General features: G+C 36.4%; 1 protein-coding gene across 1 annotated transcript in view; it reads left to right on the top strand.

Moving 5' to 3' along the window:
• Positions 1-22275, top strand: part of PTPRN2 (protein tyrosine phosphatase receptor type N2) — a 622824-nt gene that overhangs the window by 224189 nt on the left and 376360 nt on the right. Inside the window, exons 6-9 of the mRNA XM_071734753.1 lie at positions 5149-5623; positions 11805-12059; positions 13377-13417; positions 15204-15574. Coding sequence (XP_071590854.1) covers positions 5149-5623; positions 11805-12059; positions 13377-13417; positions 15204-15574 — 1142 coding nt within the window. The remainder of the gene's footprint in view (positions 1-5148; positions 5624-11804; positions 12060-13376; positions 13418-15203; positions 15575-22275) is intronic.

Genomic DNA, 22275 nt, shown 5'->3' with positions numbered 1-22275 from the left:
GAATTTGGTGCAGTGTGTAAAATCATGTCTAAAATACAAAGAGACTCATAAAGCAGAGTTCCCCCCTTTCAGCTACCTTGAAGCCTGCTAAGATATCCTCCTGACAGTGCAGCATTGTAGAGGGCCAGCAGCTCACCAGCTGAAAGAAAAGAGACTTTCTTAGCCTAAGTCTGGCTGCTTCAGCTGTACTGCTCTAAGGACAGAGCTGTACTCCTTACTCAGCTCCTTCCCAGGGGCTTTTGCACTGTGATCCACTCCACAACACCCATTTGGCCCTCGGGTTTCATAGTTGGATAGATTTCTCTAAAAGGTAAATTGAGGTGTATAAATTCACTGTCCACATTCTGATCTAGCAGCCAGGCAGTGGCACTTATACTCCTGTTTAATCAGGATTTCACGAGTCCACACATTTCCCATGTGATGGGTTTGCATGAGGTGACTGTGTGTGTGGTCTGCAAAAGATCTAGGCTGCTTCTGGTAGGAAAAACTGAACTTCTTTCACTCCAAACAGTGAGTTAAAGAATGAGATCATTGAATTTTTCGTAGCCTTTGGAAACTTTTGTTTTATCCCACCATTGATAAGGCAGGGCCTGGTTCCAGGAGTTGCAGGGTTTTTTCTATTGTAACTTTAGAGAGGAAACTGCCATGCTTTCAAATAGGCACAGTAAGTTAAGTATTGTACTTGGAATCATGGTCCAACCAAATTAGGGTTGTAACACACATGAATTAATATTTGAAAATGTACCAAACAGAAAAAGCGAAAGGAAATTGAGGGAGGAAGATTTTTTCCCTTCTGCATTCCTAAGGGATCTTTTGTTATCTCTATATGCCTTCAAGATTTAGCAAATGTATCCCGAAGAAAGGAAACATTTTGTCATAAATTTAATTCTATTCTTTCTGCACTGGGGTGAGATATTCAAATCAGTCTACCCCTCAGTGGTTAAACTGAACAGCTTTGATTTGTATGTAGCTCACCCTGCCCCCTTTTAATTTTTATTTTTTTTTTTTTAAAAAAAAGAAAACCTGTAGTCCATAGATTATTGCACAGTGCATCTGCAGGGTGTAATTTAATGTGCCCTTCTGTGAACTTTCATGCAGAAAATGTCAGTTACTTACATACCTAAACCATACATTGCCCTAACAATTCCATCTTCAAAAAGGTTAGTGTGTGAGGGTTTTTAATAATGTGTGAATTATTGAGAAGGCTTATTTGAAAGGTGGTAAAGAAGAGGAAAATCCTGTGCAGATGGAGAAATAAGATTTTTTTTTTAACTCGGGTTTTTAGCAATTCAAAATACTTTTTAAATATTCTGTGTAAGTGACTTTAGATAATGCACTGTACCTTATCTATTTGAAAAGTATCATTCCTGATAGTAAAAGAGACCTGCATTCTAACTGTATTCAGTATAAAACAGTTATATACTTTATATGCCTAGGAACTAGAATATTCTTTCTTGGTTTTGCACATCTCTTTTAATATTTTTCTGGTTTGGGGTTTATTTTGTTTCTTTTTTGTGTGTGTTTTTGGTTGGTTGTTTTTTCTGTTTATTTGTTTGGAATGTTTTGTAGTGTGGCTTTTTTTTGTTGTTGTTGTTTGAGAGGGAGCGGCAGTACTTTATACAAACGCAGTTTAATAATTCTAGAAATTAATTTTCTTTCTTTAACTTTTACCTGTGGCCTGCCTCCCTCTGCTTGTGCATAATTTTAGCAGCTTCTCCAAAAGCACCTTCAGAGGAATTTACAGACTCTTTTCACTTACCATGGAATACACCACTTAATTTTGAAGAAAGACAACCCCGTAATGTCCATGTTCAGGGCGTCAGATTGCAAAAACACTTAAAATAAGATTATCAGAGTGGTCTGAAGCTGTTATTAATAACTTGAGATGTAAATTGTCACTGGATTCTAATTGATGTCTAACAGATATTTTTATCCTATCTTTTCCTGTAAAAATGTATGTTTTTTTTTTTTCCCCATGGCAGTTAGCACAAACCTATAGTCTAGGGTTATATTTACCTGCACTGCAATTTTACTTGGATTTCACCTTGGATATTTCACTTGGCACATGTTTTTTTGGTGCTGTGTTTTGTCTGAGATGGGGCTGAGGAGGCAAGGAAGGGACACAGCCATATCACTGTGAGACCCCTTTAATTAAGTCATACTATGCCACATCAGATGGGCTGGTGTCTGAATGTGCTGTGAAGAGAGCTGAGCTGTCGGTGCTGTACTTTAATTATAACTTTTCATATTTCATCCCTTTCTACCTGAAGTGTGACCTGTCAAGCTGCTGAGAGGCTTCCCCTTCCTGATAGAGGAACAGCTCTGAGCCCAGGACTGGCACTTCTGTCCAATTTGTGTAACCACTTGGTGTTTTTGCTGTGTTTTCTATCTTGATGTGCTTGTTGTCTGCAAGAGCAGGAAGTCACAGATTTGTTAATATTAAAAGATATTTGGACTTGTTCAACAGCTCATCAAAAGCCAGCCCTCATCTCCTGACCCTAATCTTTCACATGTGGTTTGAGAGTGTCTAGTAGCGTTGCTCCCCCTAAGACATGATTTAATAGCAAATTTTTAGAGGCAAAAGAGGCAACTTGGTGTAGGACCGAGATCCAAATTAGGGTATAGTTACACAAGCTGGGTTGAGCTGCCTTAACATCTTTCCATCGCTGAACGGGGAATGTCCTCTACCCCCATCATGTTTCTCTCTTTCCCATCTCCTTGTTCTACCTTGCCTTGTCCCCAGCAGGTCCTTCAAAATGTGGCAAGGTAGAGAGTACAGGGGGGAAAGGGAGACAACAGTTTATGAGAATTCTCTGCTAACTGTCTGGGACTGCTTTATGTCATCTTCTGCATTTCTTTCTAGGGAGTGGATATCATGAAGAGTCCATTACTGCATGGAAAGACCTGTTAAAAAATGAGAGATAAATACATACAACAAGTAGTTTTTCACATCTAGGATTTGCTATTAAATATGTAAACATCATTGCAGTTGTATTTTGACAACTGGCTCCCCTCCTGGTATTGATCAGAGCAGTGCACACCTTGCACTTGGTGCATGGAACCAGAGCTACGTTGCTGTTGTTAGATACAGTTCCCAGGGGACTTTAAAATATTTCATAAACAAAGCTGCTTCATCTCTAGCTTCATAGGCTTTGACACTGTCTTAATCTGGCCCAATTTCTTAGCAAGACATATTTCTGTGTTAAAGACCACCTATAGAAGTCAAGTCAAAAGCCTTGCATTGGTGGATCACAATCCAGAGCAGCCAGGGCCTTTTTTTTTTTTTTTTTTTTCTGTAATAAAGTCACACAAGACATAAATCTACAAATCTACAAATCATTACTTGGAATCAGGGATTGAACTTCAATAATTACTCAGGGGGAGGATAACCATCTTGGAAAACAAGCATGAATGAGTCTTATAAAATCAGCTGACAGAAGATGCAAAATTGTGCAGGTGGAGAGCAAAATTATTGTCCATAAATAAAGAACTAGATAAAATCTGATTTTTTTTTTTTTCAACTCTGGAGTAGATTATCAGCCTTACCTATTTTTGCCCTTAAAAAGTTTATGAGTAAGTATATAAATAACAATTTTTCTGGACAAAGTCTACTTATTGCTCTCCTCTGGGATACATAGTCTCTGCATTCTCTCTATGTTTTGCAGCTCTTTCTGTCCTAAACTGTTATACTATCAGTGCCCAAGGACACCATTAGTCCACTATAATTTCTATCATAACTGCTGACATTAACCCTGTCCTAAGTTTCCCAACTTGTAATGCATTTTGTATGACAATTCAACCAAGAAACCACTGCTGAGAAGCAAGAGCCATCTTTCAAAATATATACACCATAGGGTGCAACTTCACTGAAGTGTTCTGAAGAAATTATAAACAAAGAATCCAATTGAAATAATTCTGAATATAAGTAAATTTGAATTCGTATTTAGCAGGGAGTAAAGGAAAAGGTCTTTTAAAAATTATTTGGGAGGGTGGAACCACTTTTTTAAGAAAAAAATTCTGCCTTCGCATTTTTATTGTAACAAAAATGGTTTCTAGGATTAAATTATAGTAAATATGATATTAATCAATGGGTTTATTTTTTAATGTGCTGGATGGAGGTTTAAAGCCCTTAAGGTAGTTTAGATTTTGTCCTCAAAACTAAATATCATCATCAAAAAAAAAAGGGTCTGTGAAAACAGATGTTGTTTTGCAGTGCTAGATTCCCACTTAAAATCTGAAATTACAACCAGAAACATCTAGTAACAGCCCAAATTTTTTACTTTTTTCCCCTGCAGTTTTTCAATGAAAACATGGTTTTACCATGCTATACATTTTATAAATTTTTGTCTAATTTGCTGAATTAGACTTCTAGAATCATAGAATCATGGAATGGTTTGGGTTGGAAGGCACTTTATAGATCATCACTCTCCTTCTTTGGGCAGGGACACCTTCCACTAGATAAGGGGACACCTTCCACTAGATAAGGTTGTTCAAAGCCCTATCCAACCTGCCCTGGAGCACTTCCAGGGAGGGCTTTAAAAGTTGTTTTACTTAAGAGTAATTGAGGTACTCAAAACCAATTTAATGGCTCTCTTTGCATTTCATTATACTGTTAAAGGACATAGTAATCAGAGATTTAATGTAGTGAAAAAAATCAAAGATTAAGGCAATCTGACTTTTTAAATAAAAATAAACATTTTATTTGTACAAAATAATTGCTTAGTTTTCTCAGTGTTACTTAAAAAATTACATTTTGGTTTACTTGCTAGATTTTTGGCAACTAAACTGGAAGAAAAATATGTTTATAGAAATCTAGTAAAAAACAAAGGGAAAGGCTTAATTAAATTTTCTTTTTCCAGCTGAATACAAACAGTGCATAACTGCTAAAATCAACTTTGGATTTTATTTCTCTCTCTGTAATCTCTTCCTCTGCTTTTTACTAATGTTGTGAAACAGTTTATTAAAGTATTAAAAAGAAAAACTTTCCAGTTTGAGGTTTACAGTCTGCCTAAGCATTATTGATTCTAACTGTTTTCCTGACTGGTAAAACCCTACAGGTTATGCCCACATAACAAAAATTCCTGCATAATAAAAATTACAAAGCAATAATGACCAATTCCTCTTCTCCATATTCTGCTTTCTCTCTAGAGCTACATCTACAATGATCCCATCAGGTACTACATGATGCAAAAACCCAAAGAAGGAGCAGCTCCTTTGGCCCAAGCATCAACATCTCATCAAGAGCACGCTGAAAATCTCCGTGGGAGGACCTTCAGCCAGCCTCAAACAGATAAATTCTTACCAGAATCAGAATTGGGGCTTGACCAAAAAGCTCTGCTGGCTGCACTGCATACATACATCACTCAGAACCTGTCAGCACAAAGCAACGATAAAAGCTCTCACAGCAGGACTAAAGAGCCTCACATTTATGCTGATAGGGTCTACTCTTCACAAGTCAGTCCTTTTGATGGAACTTTTTCCAAAGGCAAAGGAGAAGATTTTAAAATGAAGAAGCTGTTCCAGCCTAAACATGTGTCTGCACTGCTGCGTCCAACCCCTGAGATGCTGAATCATAAATCTGCTTCCCAGGATGATGCAAAGGTTCCTCTGAGTGTAGTGGATGGTAAAGTTACTATTTGATTATTTTAACTTATTCAAAGTTTCCTTCATGTTCACTGAACATTTCTGGAGGGGAAAAAAAAAAAATTAGATGTTCTGATATATCTCCTAGTATTGGCATATTTGTATCTTTCTACTGTAATACTCACAGTAATAATGTTGACCATTCTAGCTACTCTTTCCCTGCAAATACCTGCCCACATTCTACCACCTACATTCCATATGCATGGAGAAATATATGGCACTCATTAGGACATAACATTTATGTAACTGTTATCTTATCAAAGGATTTTACAAACATGTAATTATGGGTGTATCTTTGCTGTCAAATTTTTCTGCATCCCACATATAGAAGTAATAGAACTATATAGAACTATATAGAAGTAATACAAAAATTTCTGGGTTTGTTCCTTCTCTTTCTGTATTGAACTAGAAATTCAAAGATCATAGGTAAAATTCAAAGTTAGACACAGTAATTATCACTGAGCTAAATTCTGGCACAGGACACAGAAGGGAGGAGTCTATTGATGTAGATAAGGTGGACATATAATAATAAAGGTTGGGTTAGAGCTACTTGTAGCTCCATATTCAATAACATGCAGCCCATTTGAAGGATTTTGATCTTTTTTTTTTTTTTTTTTTTTTTTGCTAATGCAGCTTAGCTATGACCAGATCCTGATTTCTTTTGTACAAGGTAGTCTGACAAATATTTAAATGAAGATGGAGTATAACATCTCATGGGATGCCCCAATAGATTTTAAGTGCTGCTTTTTAAGACAAGATGGGATGATTTAGACTGGATGTGAGGAGAAAGCTCTTTACCATGAGGTTAGTGGGAAAATAGAGCCAGTTGCCCAGGGAGGTAGTTGAGGTGTCATCCCTGTAGATATCCAAAGTGAGACTTGATGAGGCTCCAAACAACCTGATCTATTTGAGGATGTCCCTGTTTACTGCAGGGGGGGTGGACTATATGACCTTTGGAAGTCCCTTCCAAACCAAATTATTCAATGATTCTCTGACTCTCTGGGTCTTCATATCATGGCTGGGGATCAGGTAGAGTTTAGAAAATAACTAATTCACTTCACTGTCTCTTTAAACTAGTGTATTGATGCTATTCCAGCCAGGTCAGAATGCCTCACAGATGAAAGAACTGATCCTCAGACATTGCCAAGCAGTTACACTGTGGTCACCCCTATCCCAGTGGATTTTGGTGGCATGTAAGAGGGTTCCTTTGAATCCCTTGTGTAGTTATTATCACCCATAAAGTTTGATTTTTTTTTTTTAATTTTTTTTTTTTTTTTTGGTGTGTGTGTTATTTCCTTTAAGAAAACAACAATACACAGAAATCTCAAAGTTGCAATACAGGAAAGATAATGCTTGCAATCTAAAGGATGCTCAGAAGTGAAAGTCTTCTTGGTATGGTGCCCAGAGATAATAGGTTTCAAGGAACACACTATAATGTGAAATCAAATCCAGGTGGCACTGTGAGGCTCTTGCACAGGTTAGACAATTTTGTTCCTAGACTCAAAACAAACTAGGCACATGCTGGTTTCATTATCCTCCAGCTGTTCCACTTCACCTTTCTTAGTAGGAGCCAACTGGGAAAAAAATGCTTAACACTTAGAGGGAATAACATGTTTCACAATTCATTGGGTTGTACTGCTTTGACTTCAGATACATAATGAGCCCTGTAGGAACACCTTCTATTGCATTAGCTTTTAAATGTTGCATAGATACAAAATTATGAATCATTTGTGTAAGAAATATAGTTTTCTTTGCATTTTTGAGCCACTTATTAGTCTCGTAAGCAAGCAGTGAGGACAGATGCCAGCATATTCATTGGTACCAATGCTGTCCATCAGAGTGAGGATGGTTTGGATTCAGATTTCCCAGGTGACTGTGCCAGCTCTTCCTGCTTTTAACCTTTCTCCAGTCTCTATTGTGCTTCAGTATTTTTGTACCCTTGTGGGTTTTCTCTCTCAAATCCTCTAAACCACAAAACTGTTCAAAAATAGGGAAGCACGGGGTGCAGTCATGTGAGCTCCATTCTCTGCTGCATCTGATGCAGGTTCAGATGGTGTCACTTGACTGGGAGAACAATCCAGAAGGTACAGAGCAGATTAGCACTGAGAATTGCTGCAAAACCGTGGCAGATAAATCAGTTAACAAGGCACCCTGATGGAGAAACACCAGAGAAGGAAATGTGGAGCTATTTTTCTATCAGATTTGGAAACTATTTACCCCTATGCATAACATGACATATGTGGGTACTGCCTTTGCCATCATCATGCAATAGTGAAATCACTAATACAGCTTCTGCACCAGCTGCATGTAGGATTTGGCTCAGTTTTCACTATTTTGTTCCAATCTACTCATTTTTGTTGTATTAAATATTACAGAATGCATCTCTATGTTCCTTTGGAAAGGTCAAAGAAGTAGTGATTTAGATTTCTTTCTTTTTTTTTTTTTTTTTTCTTTTCCCTCCCCCCAAAAAAACAAACCACAAGTCCTTACACATTTGTGAAGATATTGTGGTATGGCCTCTGTCTTGTCAAAGCTGTAGTCAGCAGTCTATGTGGTACTCAGTTGCTGAGTACAGAGAATATCTGGTTAGTGGGTGATAGGTAGAAGAAGACAGACCACCCAGTGTGACTGCCAGCTAAGTTATTGCTGCCATAACACTCAGTTGTCAGGCAAGCTGGATTTGGCAGTTAGTAGAGTATGGAGCATGATTTAGGAGCTGTACAATAAAAAGCTGTTTTCCCTTGCTAAGGTGCTTTTGTTATGTACTAGAGAAATTCCACTGGTGAAGTTGATATTAAAAATTATATCACGTAAGATATATGTGCCTTTACTGTTACGACACCATACAACAGTAACATGGAAAGACAACCTGCATTCTTGAGTTCTGAAGCTGGAGCTAAGGGAGAAATCTGGTTTACAGTACAAGACCTGTGAAACATTAGTAACTGTGTAAAAGAGGTCAGTAAAAGAGCATAAAGGCTGTGCACAGTTCCAGGTGCATTTTTGAGTACATGTGTTCCTTAAGTGATATGCCATTGCAATAGCCACCTGCTTTTTTATTTCCATCAATATTTTCTCTTTTTAAGAAATTCATATAATTCCTTGAACTGACACAAGGTTATTTGAAAAAAGATTCACTGACATTTGTCTATCAGCCTTACCCAATAATCTGCAAACACATACAAATGCAGACAAGTGCTGTGATAAGAAGTGGACACGTGTTAACATCCTATCAGTAACCACATCAAGTTAGCAAGACTCATTACATAGACCTACATTTCACCAGGCTGCTGTGGATGTTTTGATGACTGTTCCTCCTGGTAGACTGAATACATGATGTTCCTCTTTACTAGCTTTGGTTATTGCCTTTGGTTCTTGACATTTTAAGTCCTGCTTGTAGCTGATCAGTAATGGTAGCATATACTGCCTACTATTTAGTCACATTGGTGCAAGTCTATATTTAGGAGTTCATTTGATGAACTGTGTCCTGATGGCATTGACCAGCACAGAAATAACAACACCAGAGGACCAGGAGACTCCTCTGTCTCTATGAGCCAGAAGGACCTGCAGTAAGCCTGGGGTAGTATCATCTGGAGCAGGGCTTGTGACCATTCATGTTCTTGTGTGGTTTCCCACCTTGTTCCCTCATTTCCATTTTGCTGGAGTTTGAGACTACTTTGTTATTGACTGTGGAAGTAGACTGGAGAGATGAGACTAGGTTGAGATAATCACAACAGAGAAAAGTTAGTTTGAAGAAAATTAAATGGAATGGAAATGGCAAGGCTATATTACTGCATGTTGTTAAGTAGCTCAGTAGTTGGTCTTGACAGCTGGCTGTGAAACAACTAAAATAAGCAAAAATCCAGTAGCGCTACATTAATATAGCTCTTTTAATTATATATGTCCCAGAATATAATTATGTTTTAAGATTTTTATTCAAATATTGATGAAATGGCCAGTGACTAGCTTAAGTAAAATTTAACAGGTGACTGCAGATGCGAATTATTTGTCTGAGGTTTACAGCTTGGAAACCTCAGGCTGATGATTTTTTCAAATCAGAATTTTGAATTACTTAGCTCTGCCACTAAGTTCTTGTATCTTGAACTAACTTTTTTGATCTTAAAGGAATGAATATAGTTTGCATATTTTACAATCAGTGACATAATTGCTCTTATGCTGTTCCCTTTGCTGGTATTTTTCTTGAAAGTCTGAATTTTGCTAAAAACTTCATGGCATTCCTGATTTACTCTCACTGTATTTTAAGAATCTTGGTCCCGTGTTCAGAACAGAGATAACTTTCAGGACTCTTAAGTAACATCAGCACTACTAGCCTCATGTGGTTTTGAACTGTTTTCATTAATTCAGAAAGAAGTTTATAAATTTCTTGATGTTTTCTAATGGCTTGAAAATCGCAGTAACTGAATTGCACTCTTTTCAATGTGTTATGTCTAGAAAGCAGGCATAGGTCATATGATTAAGTCTTTGACTGTCATCACTGAGCACTTGCTTTCCTGGTTAAAACATTGTGCTATTTGAGTACAGTACCATAATCTTTGTTCACTGCTGGTTTGAAAAAGCATCATTGATTTAACCTTTTATTGATAGCGACACCGAAGTGTATTTAAAGCAATGTTTTTGTAGTAAAAGTTCACAGCACACAACCTGAGCTGAATGTTAGAATGAAATAAGAAGAATTTTGGAATTTCAGAATGGTTGATTATTGGAAAGATGTATCCTTGTAACCTGGAAGAGAAAGTACCTCAAAGAACCACCTTCCCTATGTTCCCCTTTCTTTGCCTCACAGTAAACCTACTATTTAAACTGCTTAATTTATCTTGTTTTATTTTGACTAATTAGGTTAGGGAATATGGAAACCTTGCAGCTTAGTAGGTGAATTATGGACAGGTTAGAGGACATTAATCTCTGTCCTGAGAAGACATTGAAAAGCTGATGGTCACCTGCAGTCTCTAAACTCTTCAGCTAACATTGTGAGGCCCATAAAAAGATGGTCATGTCCAAGGTCTTGGCCTCTTTTTTCAATGACAAATGAGCCTTGATTCTTATATCCCTGCAAAATCAGATGCTTTACTGCCTCCTCCCTGGAGAAGAATAGTCTAGAACTAATTCCTCTTTATTGTTGTGAGAAATAAAACCCTCTCTTTAGCCATTTTTCTTGTAGTGGTTTTCCTTCGCACAACTACTTTTTAGTTCACCTCTATGTAAGCCTGGAAGCTGTCAGCATAGTGCCAAAATCTTGTTTACAGATGATGGTGGTGTCCAGCCACAGGGATTAACAGGAAGAGTGTAATGTTACTTAAAAAAAAAAGGGTTGGATGCTGCCTTCAAACTTCTTAAATATGAACTCATACATTTAACAGATTTAAAAGCAATCTATGTCTTCCTCCTTTTAAATAATACTATGTGAGTTTTCTTGCTTGCATGCTATGCACACGTACATGTATACTGAATTCCTGATCAGCATGAATAAGCAGAAGAGGGATGTTTTTGAAACTGATTTTTCTATGCTAGAGTAAGCCCTATGTTTAGCATTATAGATTAATAAATGCAGTTTAGAAGGTTTTTCTATTAAATATCCAGGTAGTTAATGGACCTATACCCATATCCACTCATGGCTTTTTTTTTTTTTTTTTTTTTTTTTTTTTTTTTTTTTTTTTTTAAATTTTTTCCCCCACAGAGCTCTTTAAAGGTATTTATCTTGCAAAACCCAAATCAATAAGGAAAACTGATCTTTAACCTCAAATAAACCGTAGCATTGTTCATGATATCTTAGTGCAGCTAAAATGTTTACCCTGCCTTAACACTTGTCTTCTGCATTTTGAGTTGCTCTAAACTAGGAAAAAATCCTCCTCTTGTAAAGAAAAAGCAACAATTTTTTACCCCAAGGGAAATTTACTGGCTTGTAGATGGCATGCATCACCCAGTGCCTGGCATACATTCCCCTTGTCATAAAATCTAATATCCATTTAAAATACTTCATTTTCTGTAAAGCTGGCAGCTTGGATGTGTATGCATTCTTTCGGAAAGCATGTTCTCCATGAAGGAAAAGCTCTTGTAGAAAACATGAAAGCAACTTACTGATACAAGTACATGTGCTTCTTATATACAGCTGAATCTTGTGCTTATGTTGTTTTGCAATGCAGAGACACTTATTAAAGATGTACTGAAGGACCTAGAAAAACACCAGGTCAGCGTGGAGAATCTCAGCTCGAGAGAACTGGATGAGATCGCTGATACAATCGCCACTGCAATTCAGACAGCTGGCATTCAGGAAGGTGTGGAGGAGGCTGCTGGAAAAACTAAAGAAGACAAAACAGGAGCACAGATGAAAAAAGAACATTCTCAAGGCAGGGCAGAGATTCAGACTGGATTAATGGAAAACAGTATCAACATACCAGGTATTAAGTCTGGGAGTTAAGTACAGGGAAAGATAGCTACCCTAGTTTTGCTTTGTTGTTTCACAATGGTGCTAGACTCTTAAAGAGGACAGGAGGGAAATTTATTTTTCCCTGAAGGCTGTTGTTGTTTTCTTTTTTACAGCAGATACTCTATTCATTGAAATTACATCTTTTTTTGAACCCTTGGTCTTCAACCTTCACAAACAAGATAAATCTACACACCTACTTATAATGAAATAGAAATTACTTTATGCTGTGTGGTCTCATTTCCCTTTCTTGAAAATGAGATATTTAAGCAAAATGATAATGAAAAGTGATTACGTTCCAAGAATATATTTTGAAATATGTGGGGGAAAACTGTTTTACAGATAATCGTTCTTAGTGTGCTACAGTTACTGACAGAAGACAGTCTTAGACAAGTACAAGTAGAGAACTACCTGTTCCCTTTCCTGCCTAGGGAAATAAAGGAGTTCTTAATGTTATTTGCTTCTGTCTGGACACATAGTTTCCTGGTGATGCAGATTCAGGAGCTACAGTAATTGCCATTAGTGAATTCATAACACAGTGGGACATAGATATTACCAAACCTCTATTTTCAGAATGTTATGATATCTAGGACACCAAAAACATACGCTATAAGTGATAAACTTATTTTAACTTATTGTCTTTTTGCATGGCAATATTTTGAAGTCCTTCCTAGTCAGAGATATTCTGGGTATTTTAATTATCAGTTCTTTTTATAGATTAAAATGAGCAGACATGAGGGTTTGTCCTGAATCAAATTGGGGGAAATGAGTGAGATGCAGTTCAGTTCATAAACCAAAAAGCCAGCATTATCTGACTGAGGTTTATGATGTGGCTACACACTGCACTGTAGTTAAACTGCAAAGTGATTTAGGTAGAGGACATATATTGAAAAAAGTCATATTCTTCCCTCAAAATGTGTATTCAGAATGTTTGTGTTTCCTTTGACTTTAAATTTCCATGCAGCGAGCTAGTACCGTTTTATTTTTTTGGTGTTTTTTTCCTTAGATAACAATCTGATATGAAGATTGGACACTTAATTAGCAAAATAACACAATTACATTGGCTTTTGAAGTACTCTGTCTATTGATCTTGCATTAATTTGCTATCAAAATAGGGTTAGAACAACAATACTGAATTGTACAGTGCTCTTTACTCTGCCCTTTCAGCTTTGATGTCTTAATGTTTAAATTGTATGAAAAGGCCACCACTACAAAACAGTCTATAAGCAGTGTTTGTTTTATATATGTTTTCCCTTCATGACTATATGTTTCTGCTTTTTATATCCTACAGACAATGGAGTGCATGAAGCCAGTGCAAGAACTGATAAAGAGGTAGAGTACCAGTATTTTAAGAAAACAAGTGTTATGTCTCAAAGTATTAAGTTTGTATGCTGTGAAGGTCAAGAACATACTTCTGAAACATAAGGCTGTTGTCTGTCTTCAGTAGATATAATTCAGTATCACAGCATAGGCATATTGTTGTTGATGCATTGAAATATTAATGAACATTTATTCAAATCTAAGACACAAAGAGCTTTGCAGAGCAAAAAACCAAAATAAAGTCCTGTTGTGCCTTTCTTTTATTAGTAAATACACAGGATTTGTAACAGATCCGAAAGTTGAGATAAATTCAGACTTTTCCTTGGGTTATTTTGAGCATTGAGATGTTCTTGAAATCACCCTTTTTTTCACTTGTCCTTTGGCTCTGAGTTCTGGGGAATGTAAGCATCCTAGCTCAGATAACCTCTGTAATTTTCAGAAGCTGATGAATAAACATATTCCCTCTGAGTATAAGTGTTTGTGGGAGGGTTTAAAATACCCTCTTCTTTCATGGGGTCTGTCATTCTTCACTTTTTGCACTTTACCCCTTAGTCTTCCAAATCATTAAATATCAGAGGCATTTTGAAAGCTCTAGGCATATACATCATACTCTAGGTGGAAACATCAACTGTATGATTTTAATACAGATTTCTTTTACAATATTCCTCATGAGTTTTAAATCATAACCTGTAGATTGTGTTCCATATCCAACCAAGTTTTAGGCATATTCCTCTTTCTTTTTCTGCATTTCATGGAGCAGAAAAATCTCAAAGACACGTTTTAAAAACTGCTGTGAAGCTTCTCCTACTGTATAGTCTATCAAAAGCTAACGCTGGAAGACTCATGATTGGACAAACTCTCTTATGTTCACAGTAAAATCTTTTTAGTAGCTGCCCTTCTACTAAGCAAGGAAAGCACATGAATGGACAATGTGTAGCCACCCACGTGAAGTTCTTCAAGGAATGAAACACTTTCACAGTAGGGTTACAGAGGATCCGATGTATAAATTTCTTAGTGACAGTTTGAACAGGGGAAGTGATAGAAAAGAATATCTTGTGACACAGAGCACAAAGTGCCCATTAGCCATCATTTCATACCAAATGCTTGGCTGCGGTACACTTATAGAATGAGACTAACTAACAAATTGTTCCAGGCACATGTTTTGACTTCTGCACATTTGCTTATTATGTTGATTTATTTGACAGATTTTTTTTCTCTGATCATATGTTAAGCTTAGTGGATCACTTACAGTTTGTCATAATTTCTAGAGATGAGAAAGTGAACTACAAGTCATCGCTTATTCCTGTTCCCTTTCCTGTATATGACCCAAGATGCCTGCATATCTCCATTCCCAACACTTAGGCATTTTGGTGGATATTTCTATTATTTCTCCTTTTCATTAACTTATTTCATAACAAAGTTTTATTCTCAATACCACATAGACACATGAAAAAACCCCACTGAAAATAACATTCTTCCAGCTGTTCAAAACAGTGAAAAGGCTATCTAGATTCTGTGATATTTGTAGAAGAAAGTAACTGTTAACTATAGAATGTATTTGCCTTTATTAAACTATCAAAAATACAGCAGTATAATTTAATGATCTTTTGCTATTACTGAATAAATATTATGTTCTTACCTAGTCTGGCAGCATATAGAAATTAAGAAAATTAGCATGTGAGTTTTGTATGATTAGGCTCTACCATATCAATAAGAGTTTGATAGATTGTATCCAGGTTTTGTTCAGTATAACATTCCTGTGGTTAGCTTTAAAAATAATTATATCCTTTTAATACAGGAGAACACTGCAAAACTGATTAAATTCCTGAATGAGAATGCATTACCTGAAAATATACATAAAGACCTTGCACCTGAAGAATCTGTTAAGACAGAAGCCAAGAAATCTGAAGACATTGACTCTTCTTCAGAAGAAATAAACGCTGGTGTGGAAAATGTAAAAAGTGAGACTATCTTAAGGGAACTGACAGCTCCAAAGATCAGTGAATCTGACTCCAAAGACCCGAGTGAGACCCACCACTGGATTAAGAACATTTTAATGCAGGATGAAAACCCCTATAAAGAGCCTCAGAAAAATACAGGACAAGGCTTGCAACTTGAAGTGAAATCTTCAGAGGAGAAAGAATACGGCTATATTGTGACAGTAAAAGAGTAAGTACAGCAGCCAATTTGAATGGCATTTTTAACTGGAGGAAAAGTCATTGCACCTAATGAAATATTAATGTTCAAGAGCAAAATGCCACAGGCCTGATTTTTAATACATCTGAAACTTTTTGGAACGTTAATGAAAATACAAGAAAATAGTTCTGTTTTCTTATAGTTGCCTTTCCTCTAATGTGGAAGATATTTAGATTGTAGGTCTTTTGCTCAGACCTCTCTCTCTGTCTTCTCATGTTCCAGTGACCTTCCAATATGTCAGTAAATGTGCTTATGGTTAGGATGTGAGCTTTAAATATTTGACTTGAAAGTAGCCTAAATATCAATGTCTGAGTCATTCTTTCAAAAATGACACACTGTAATAAAGCCTGGTGTTTTCTCAATGTTTTCATTTTGATCTTAAAATAACACATATAGGAAGCCAAACATCACATATGCAGATAGTTTAGAAAGAAAGACCTAATGATTTCAGGTCATGTCTCAAATGAATTTGACATTTAATAATATACTTTCAAAAGGCAGCTTTTCCCCCAATGCTACACAGTTTATTATAGGAGCATTTGGGAGTTTAGAACTGTGTGTACACCTTCATATTTTTCCCCCTTGTGGGGAAAATACTGTGTTTAATTAGTGATCAAGACTCAACCTCTGTGTGAAATTAGGAATTTCTAGGATATATTTACAGACCTCTGCATAGCATTCTAGAGGTACTGTGGCTGCACCTTCCATTTCGTGGATTGACTCTTTTGGCTGTCTTGAGCTTATTAAGGGGATCAAACACAATAGGATTGTGCAATATTCTTGTTTTTACCAATCTGTGTTGCTTTGAAATGCATGTGGCTGGGTATCAGACACCTTTTTCACCTTCTTTAAGGGGCTACTCTTGAGAAAGATGGGATCACGAAGAAAGGATGCCATTAGGGGGAAGAGATTTTATATGGTGCTTAGAGAGACATGCAGAAGAGAAGAGAAGAGAGTGAAAGCTGAGGCTCTGCAGCCTGCAAACATCAGAGAGAGGCAGATACATCCTAAACAGTTGGAAACAAACACCCAGTCCTCAGAGATAATAGAAGGAATATATTTCATAAGGACTCAGAGGTTACCCTGCAGAAAATAAAAGTTACTGCAATGAGAGATGCTGAAGGAAAGGACTTACCTTGTGAGGACATAGTGGGGATGAGAGCTATATTAACAGATCCTTGCATCACGATCTTACCTCATTCTGAATGTTATTTTTTCTGTTTTAATGTTAAATTATTTTCACTTTCTCAAGAAACACATCTCAAGAGTTTAGAAAAGATCTTTTGGGAGGGTTTGTTTTGAGGAAAAGTCCCAAGTGATTCGAGGTCCTCTGGTCCTCTTCTGTGTAACCACTGTTGATCGTTATTTAATGAGCAAGTGCTTTGGATATCATTAAGCAGTTTTAAACTGCTTTTGCTGTTACATTTTTCAGTTGATTTCCTGTAATGTTCATTTTCATTGACTGATTCCTATAGCAGGCTCGCTCTTCTCAAGAATATCCTCCAGCACAGAGCTAGTTATTACAGAGTATTTTTCTGGGGGGGGTTTGTCTAGCTAATGCCTTTGTCCTTCCAGTAGATGACATATATGTTTACTTTTATTCAGAAGTCTACTTCTGTGTTTATGAAACTGGTCTAGCAGAAATTGATGGTATACCCCAATTTAACCACACCTCTTAGTTCCTACCTAGGAATGCTATGTGAAGCAGTGGAAGCCAGCTTCTTGCCCACTTAGTGCTACTTCCCTCAGGCCTTTTAACTAACATCAGTCTATATTAATAAATGCCCTGGGTGTATGTTCCACAAATTACATATAACCATATTCATCCAGTGAACTAAAGGGACAGAAAGTGTTCCTAGTTGAGTATTTAATGTATGTCAGACTAAAATCACCCCTGTTTGAGAGGCAGTTATAGCCTGTGAGTACTTAGGAAATGGATTTCACAATTGATCTTTGATAGTTACAATTGGACTTGATGATCTTGAAGATCTTTTCCAACCTGATTCTATCATTTTCTGATTTTGTCTTTAGAACTTGATGCTTTTTTAAAGTTCTCTATTTTAAATAGAGTGGAAGCTGGAGGTAAAGGTAGGCATGAAATTAATTTGTAACTGAAGTATCTTTCTTGTAGCAAGTAGCACATTTAAGATTATAAACCCAAAATTATTATTTTTCTTGGGATTTTTTAAATCTACTCTCATCTTGTGCACACAAAATGAAATGCCAAAATATAACATCATAGTTACTTACTTATTTTCCAATACTTACTATTTTTGTACGTTTTTCTTCTTCCTCCATAAAGCAATAGGTCATAGTTTCAGTCCGTCAATTTTTATTGGCCTCCATTTTCCTTTGGAGCAGCAAAGCTTCATTTTTACAGCTGAAACAGTGGTCTTTTGGTGAGAAAGGGAAGTAGCCCAGCATATTTGCACACTGGGGATAATAGCCTGAGTTCTTTTCACCTTCTGATCTGAAAATGGAACTGAAAAGATTATACTCGGTGGTACGGTTGACAAATGTCAGGGGTGATTCATTCACCATTAGATTCTCAGGCTTCCATGGTTTGCAAGTGTGACCCAAGGAGATATTAAGACTGCTTCAGTGAACTCCTAAGATGCCAGCTTTTAATTGTGCCACAAAGCAAAGATAAACATTTCCATGTAATACTCGAAGAAAAGATTTGCGATAGTTTAAAGACTTGTCAAAACGGCAGCCTGATTGTCAATGGCAAGAACAATAGGTCACTCCTGCTGTGTTAGTTGAGTGACCTTTCAGATGGTTGGAGCAGTGCAATCTATACCAATCCATAATATCCATCAGTGCTAAGCTTCAGAATGAATTGACAGTTTCAGTGTAGAAAATTGTCCAGCAAATCCTCCGCTGTGCTGCTTCAGCACTTTATTATGCTGAGAAACCAATCAAATTGGGTGATTTATTTTGTTTACTCTTTTCTCCCTCAAAAAAAATTGGTATTCGACCACTGGAGGATTTGTGTCATTCTCAGTGTAACGTCTTTGAACTGTTTCTACTAATTTTAGTTCTGAAATGCTAAAGTAATCTTATAAAACATCTTTGTAAAACAAAGATATCTACAAGATGTTATTTTCATTTGTATGCTACTTTGGCTGTAGTTATACCTTTTTGTTACATCAATGTGAGCTCTCAAATCAGAGAAGTCTTGGTCTTTGGACGAGAACTGAAAACTTTTCTTATTTTCTGAGCTTGTATTTCTGCAATTATGGAAAACTATTTTTTTTTAGTTGGAAATATTGCCAACACTCCCATTTTTCTGGCAGGATATGCTCTAAGCTGAGGGCCAAGATCCCACAATCAAAACATTTCAACAGTGTTTGGCTTCCTGATTCCCTCTTGAGGAAACCCAAAGCCTGACTTTACAGAACATGTAGTTCTTACCACCTCCAGTAAAAATAAATGCAAGCTGCTGCATACTCAGCAAGTGAAATAGTCAGCCTGATGTGAAATTTCTTAAAGATGAGGTTGAGTAGTTAAGCTTAAATGCACTAAGAAAAACCCTAACTTGAAATTTCATATCTTTTCTCTGCTTTTGAGCTGCAGAGTCCAGTCATGCTTTTCTGAATCAATCCAATTCAGAGAAAGGCACCTGTTCTGTGATTTATCAGAATGCATGTGCTTGAAGTTTTTCATACAAATACAAGATTGCAGACAGCTCATGGCAGCTCTGTTAGCTTGCAAACTTCTTGTATTGTTTTTTTAGTCAGCTCCTGGCTATTTAGTGTCTTGTCGCATGCTAACTCTCAATTCCAGACTGTCTATGTAAAATTATACAGGCTGTAAATCTGTTCACAACATGTTAACTTAATTGGAACATACATAAATTTCTATGCATTTAATTTAAGGTAGCCAATATTCCCTTTCAATTGCTGTGAAAAAGCTGAAAATGGATCTTATGTTCATGGTATCAAATTGCTATGGAATGTGATTAGCCCAACCTATTTAACATGCTGAAGGGTTAGGCTTATTCCATATGTTTAATATAATTTCTCCACCTTTACAAAGGTGATAAATGATGCTACTTTGCATATCATGATTACTTTCCCCAGGATGGTGTTCAGGTTAGGACCCTGAAGCTGGATTATACAGAACTCTTAGTTTATTTTCCAGGTTTTCTGTTTTCCAAGGCAAGTCATTAAAGAATTGTATTTTTATGATCTTCTTTGTTTCCCCTACCAGGTTAGAATATTTAGTGCCTTTTAATTGCATTTTTAAAGGAAATTTAAAATAAATAGGAGAAAATTAATCACAATATCTACAGCAACAAAACAGTGCTTGTAAGTTTTATTGTTCTTTGTTGTCTTGATGTCTCTTGGAAACTTTTCTATTGCACAAGGCTTTTCAGCTCTTTTTGTTTTTTTAATAATAACAAAATGTTCTTGTCTTTTAATGCATATATACAAACAGAAACACTGGCTTGACCTTCTCTGCATATCTCAATGTCCTCTTTGAAATTGTTATTCTACCTGAAAGTGCACTTTATCAAGGGAAAAAGATGTGTGCATATTCTTCACTTAACTTCTACAAGTACCTTTAAAACCAAAAATAAATTATAAACATACATAAAAGAGAAAAGCTCTTGCTACCAAAGTCTGTTAAAATCTCTAAGAGAGATTTGTTACATGAAAGAAATAATTTTTAAAATTGCTAATATATTTATCCTTCACTTTGTCACTTTCCCTATTTATTTAACTATAAATAAGTTATGTAAATGTCCATCATTAATGAATGAAGCCAAAAGTTTTGCTTCTGATCACATAGCTTAACCCCCTACCTAAATAATACAGATGGAAAATGGTTGCTTATAAATTTATCCAGTAGAGAAAATTCTGCTATTGTATCTCAGAACCACAACTGTTGGAGAGACATAAATCTAAGAACGTCCTTGGCTAACTATTCACATGTAACTATTCACACTCCCTAGAGTTTTTTCTCTCTTTAATCCTCCAGTTTCCTTGTGATACTTAGAAAGTGACAGAGATCATCTCCCCCACATTGCTGCTTCAGTGCCTGAAATCTGATATTGTATATTCCCACAGGAAAATGATACTTCAAGCTTCTTATTCATGCACAAGAAAATAACAGATAAAAAAGCAGTTACTGTGGCTTTGTCATAGAGAACAATAAATACTGTCAGGTTTTTTAGGTACGAGAGTTCAGCTTTGAATATTTTGAATTTCTTCTTATTGGTAATATATGCAAAGATAAAATGATAGTCTGTTCTACTTTTGTTGCCTGTAGCTTTTGTACTTCCATAATCTGTTGAAATATATTATCCCTGAACATGATTCTCACCTGCTGGTGTAAATTATTTTACAAGAGGAGTCCTTCCAAGGGTCTATCCTTTCTTCCTCTTCAAGCTTCAGTTTTCCAGATGTTTTCCTCTGCTTTTTATAGGAACCAGAGCTGAATTTTTACCTCTAGAGGAACATCCAGAGCAAAATTTTTACTTGATGTAGCTGGTGACTAACCAACCTGTCACATTTGCAAGAGTAATTGCAGGGAATCACTCTGATCCCACGAGTCAAAGAAAGACAACCATTAATTTTAGGAGTGCTTCTGGAGGTCCTAGTAGTGCCAAAAGTACTACCTCATGTTTGTGAGCACAACAGATATGGCTATTGGCCTGGTTTCCCAGACCAGATATTCCCAAACATTCCCATCTTTGCCTTTCCATGCCTCTGTGCCGTGTTAGCATCCTTTGTTTAGGGTTTCACAGACCAGCTTTTTGGGGAGAGCAGCTGGTGCAGGTGCTGCCCCACAAGATGTCTGTGAGCAGGTTCAGGTTACTGTGCTGTCTCCAGGCTCCAGACCTGGAATTTCAGAGGCTGCACGTTACAGATCCATGAGGCAGGGATGGGGCTGGGAGCTGTGCTTTGTGTTTATAAACAGAGGTAGTCATCAAAGCCCTGAGTTGCTGCAGTATCTCACAGCACCATATGGTGAATACTTTTAGTGTATCACAGTGTTTTGGGGGTAATTACCATGTAGTTCATTATAAAAGAAAGATGAATTTTAAGCTTTTGAAATGAGTGATAAGGAGAAAGCCAAAGATCAGGATTCCTGGGAACGCAGCAAACTGAATCATAATGCAGTCTGTCATCTACCAGGACTTTTTAATCAGTGAGGTTCTGCCCAGTCCTGGGAAGCTCAGATATAAAACTGCCATAATTTATTTTTCATGCATGGATATTTTTTTAACTTTTAAAATGCAGATAACATGTACACAATGTAAACACCTAACCACAAAAAATTAGAATGAAGTAATTTTAATCACAGTCTAAATAATTTTTATTTTCATGCAAATGAAATTTCATAAGTAGAAAATCAGTGAGGACTAATTCAGAACACAGAGAATAAATTGAAAAAGGGAAAATATTTTAATTTTTCTTTCAAGTTGATATTATGGCTTCCTCTGGTGCTTGTATCAAGAAAGTACACAGCCACAAGACTAGGTATATTTGCTATGTAAATAAATATAGTTACTTTCTTAAGAGTGTGGAAAATTATTTTTATAAAAAGTCAGGTTTTAAATCTTTTAAATTTGGATTTCTTACAGATTCATTTGTGTTTCTTTACCTTCTTTTTTTAACTCTAGACTGTTGGATATTTGTAATTTTTCATTCAAACCATTTGCATTA

Source organism: Heliangelus exortis, chromosome 2 (genome assembly GCF_036169615.1).
Source record: "Heliangelus exortis chromosome 2, bHelExo1.hap1, whole genome shotgun sequence".
Lineage (NCBI taxonomy): Eukaryota > Metazoa > Chordata > Aves > Apodiformes > Trochilidae > Heliangelus > Heliangelus exortis.
This window is presented reverse-complemented; position numbering and strand designations above follow the sequence as displayed.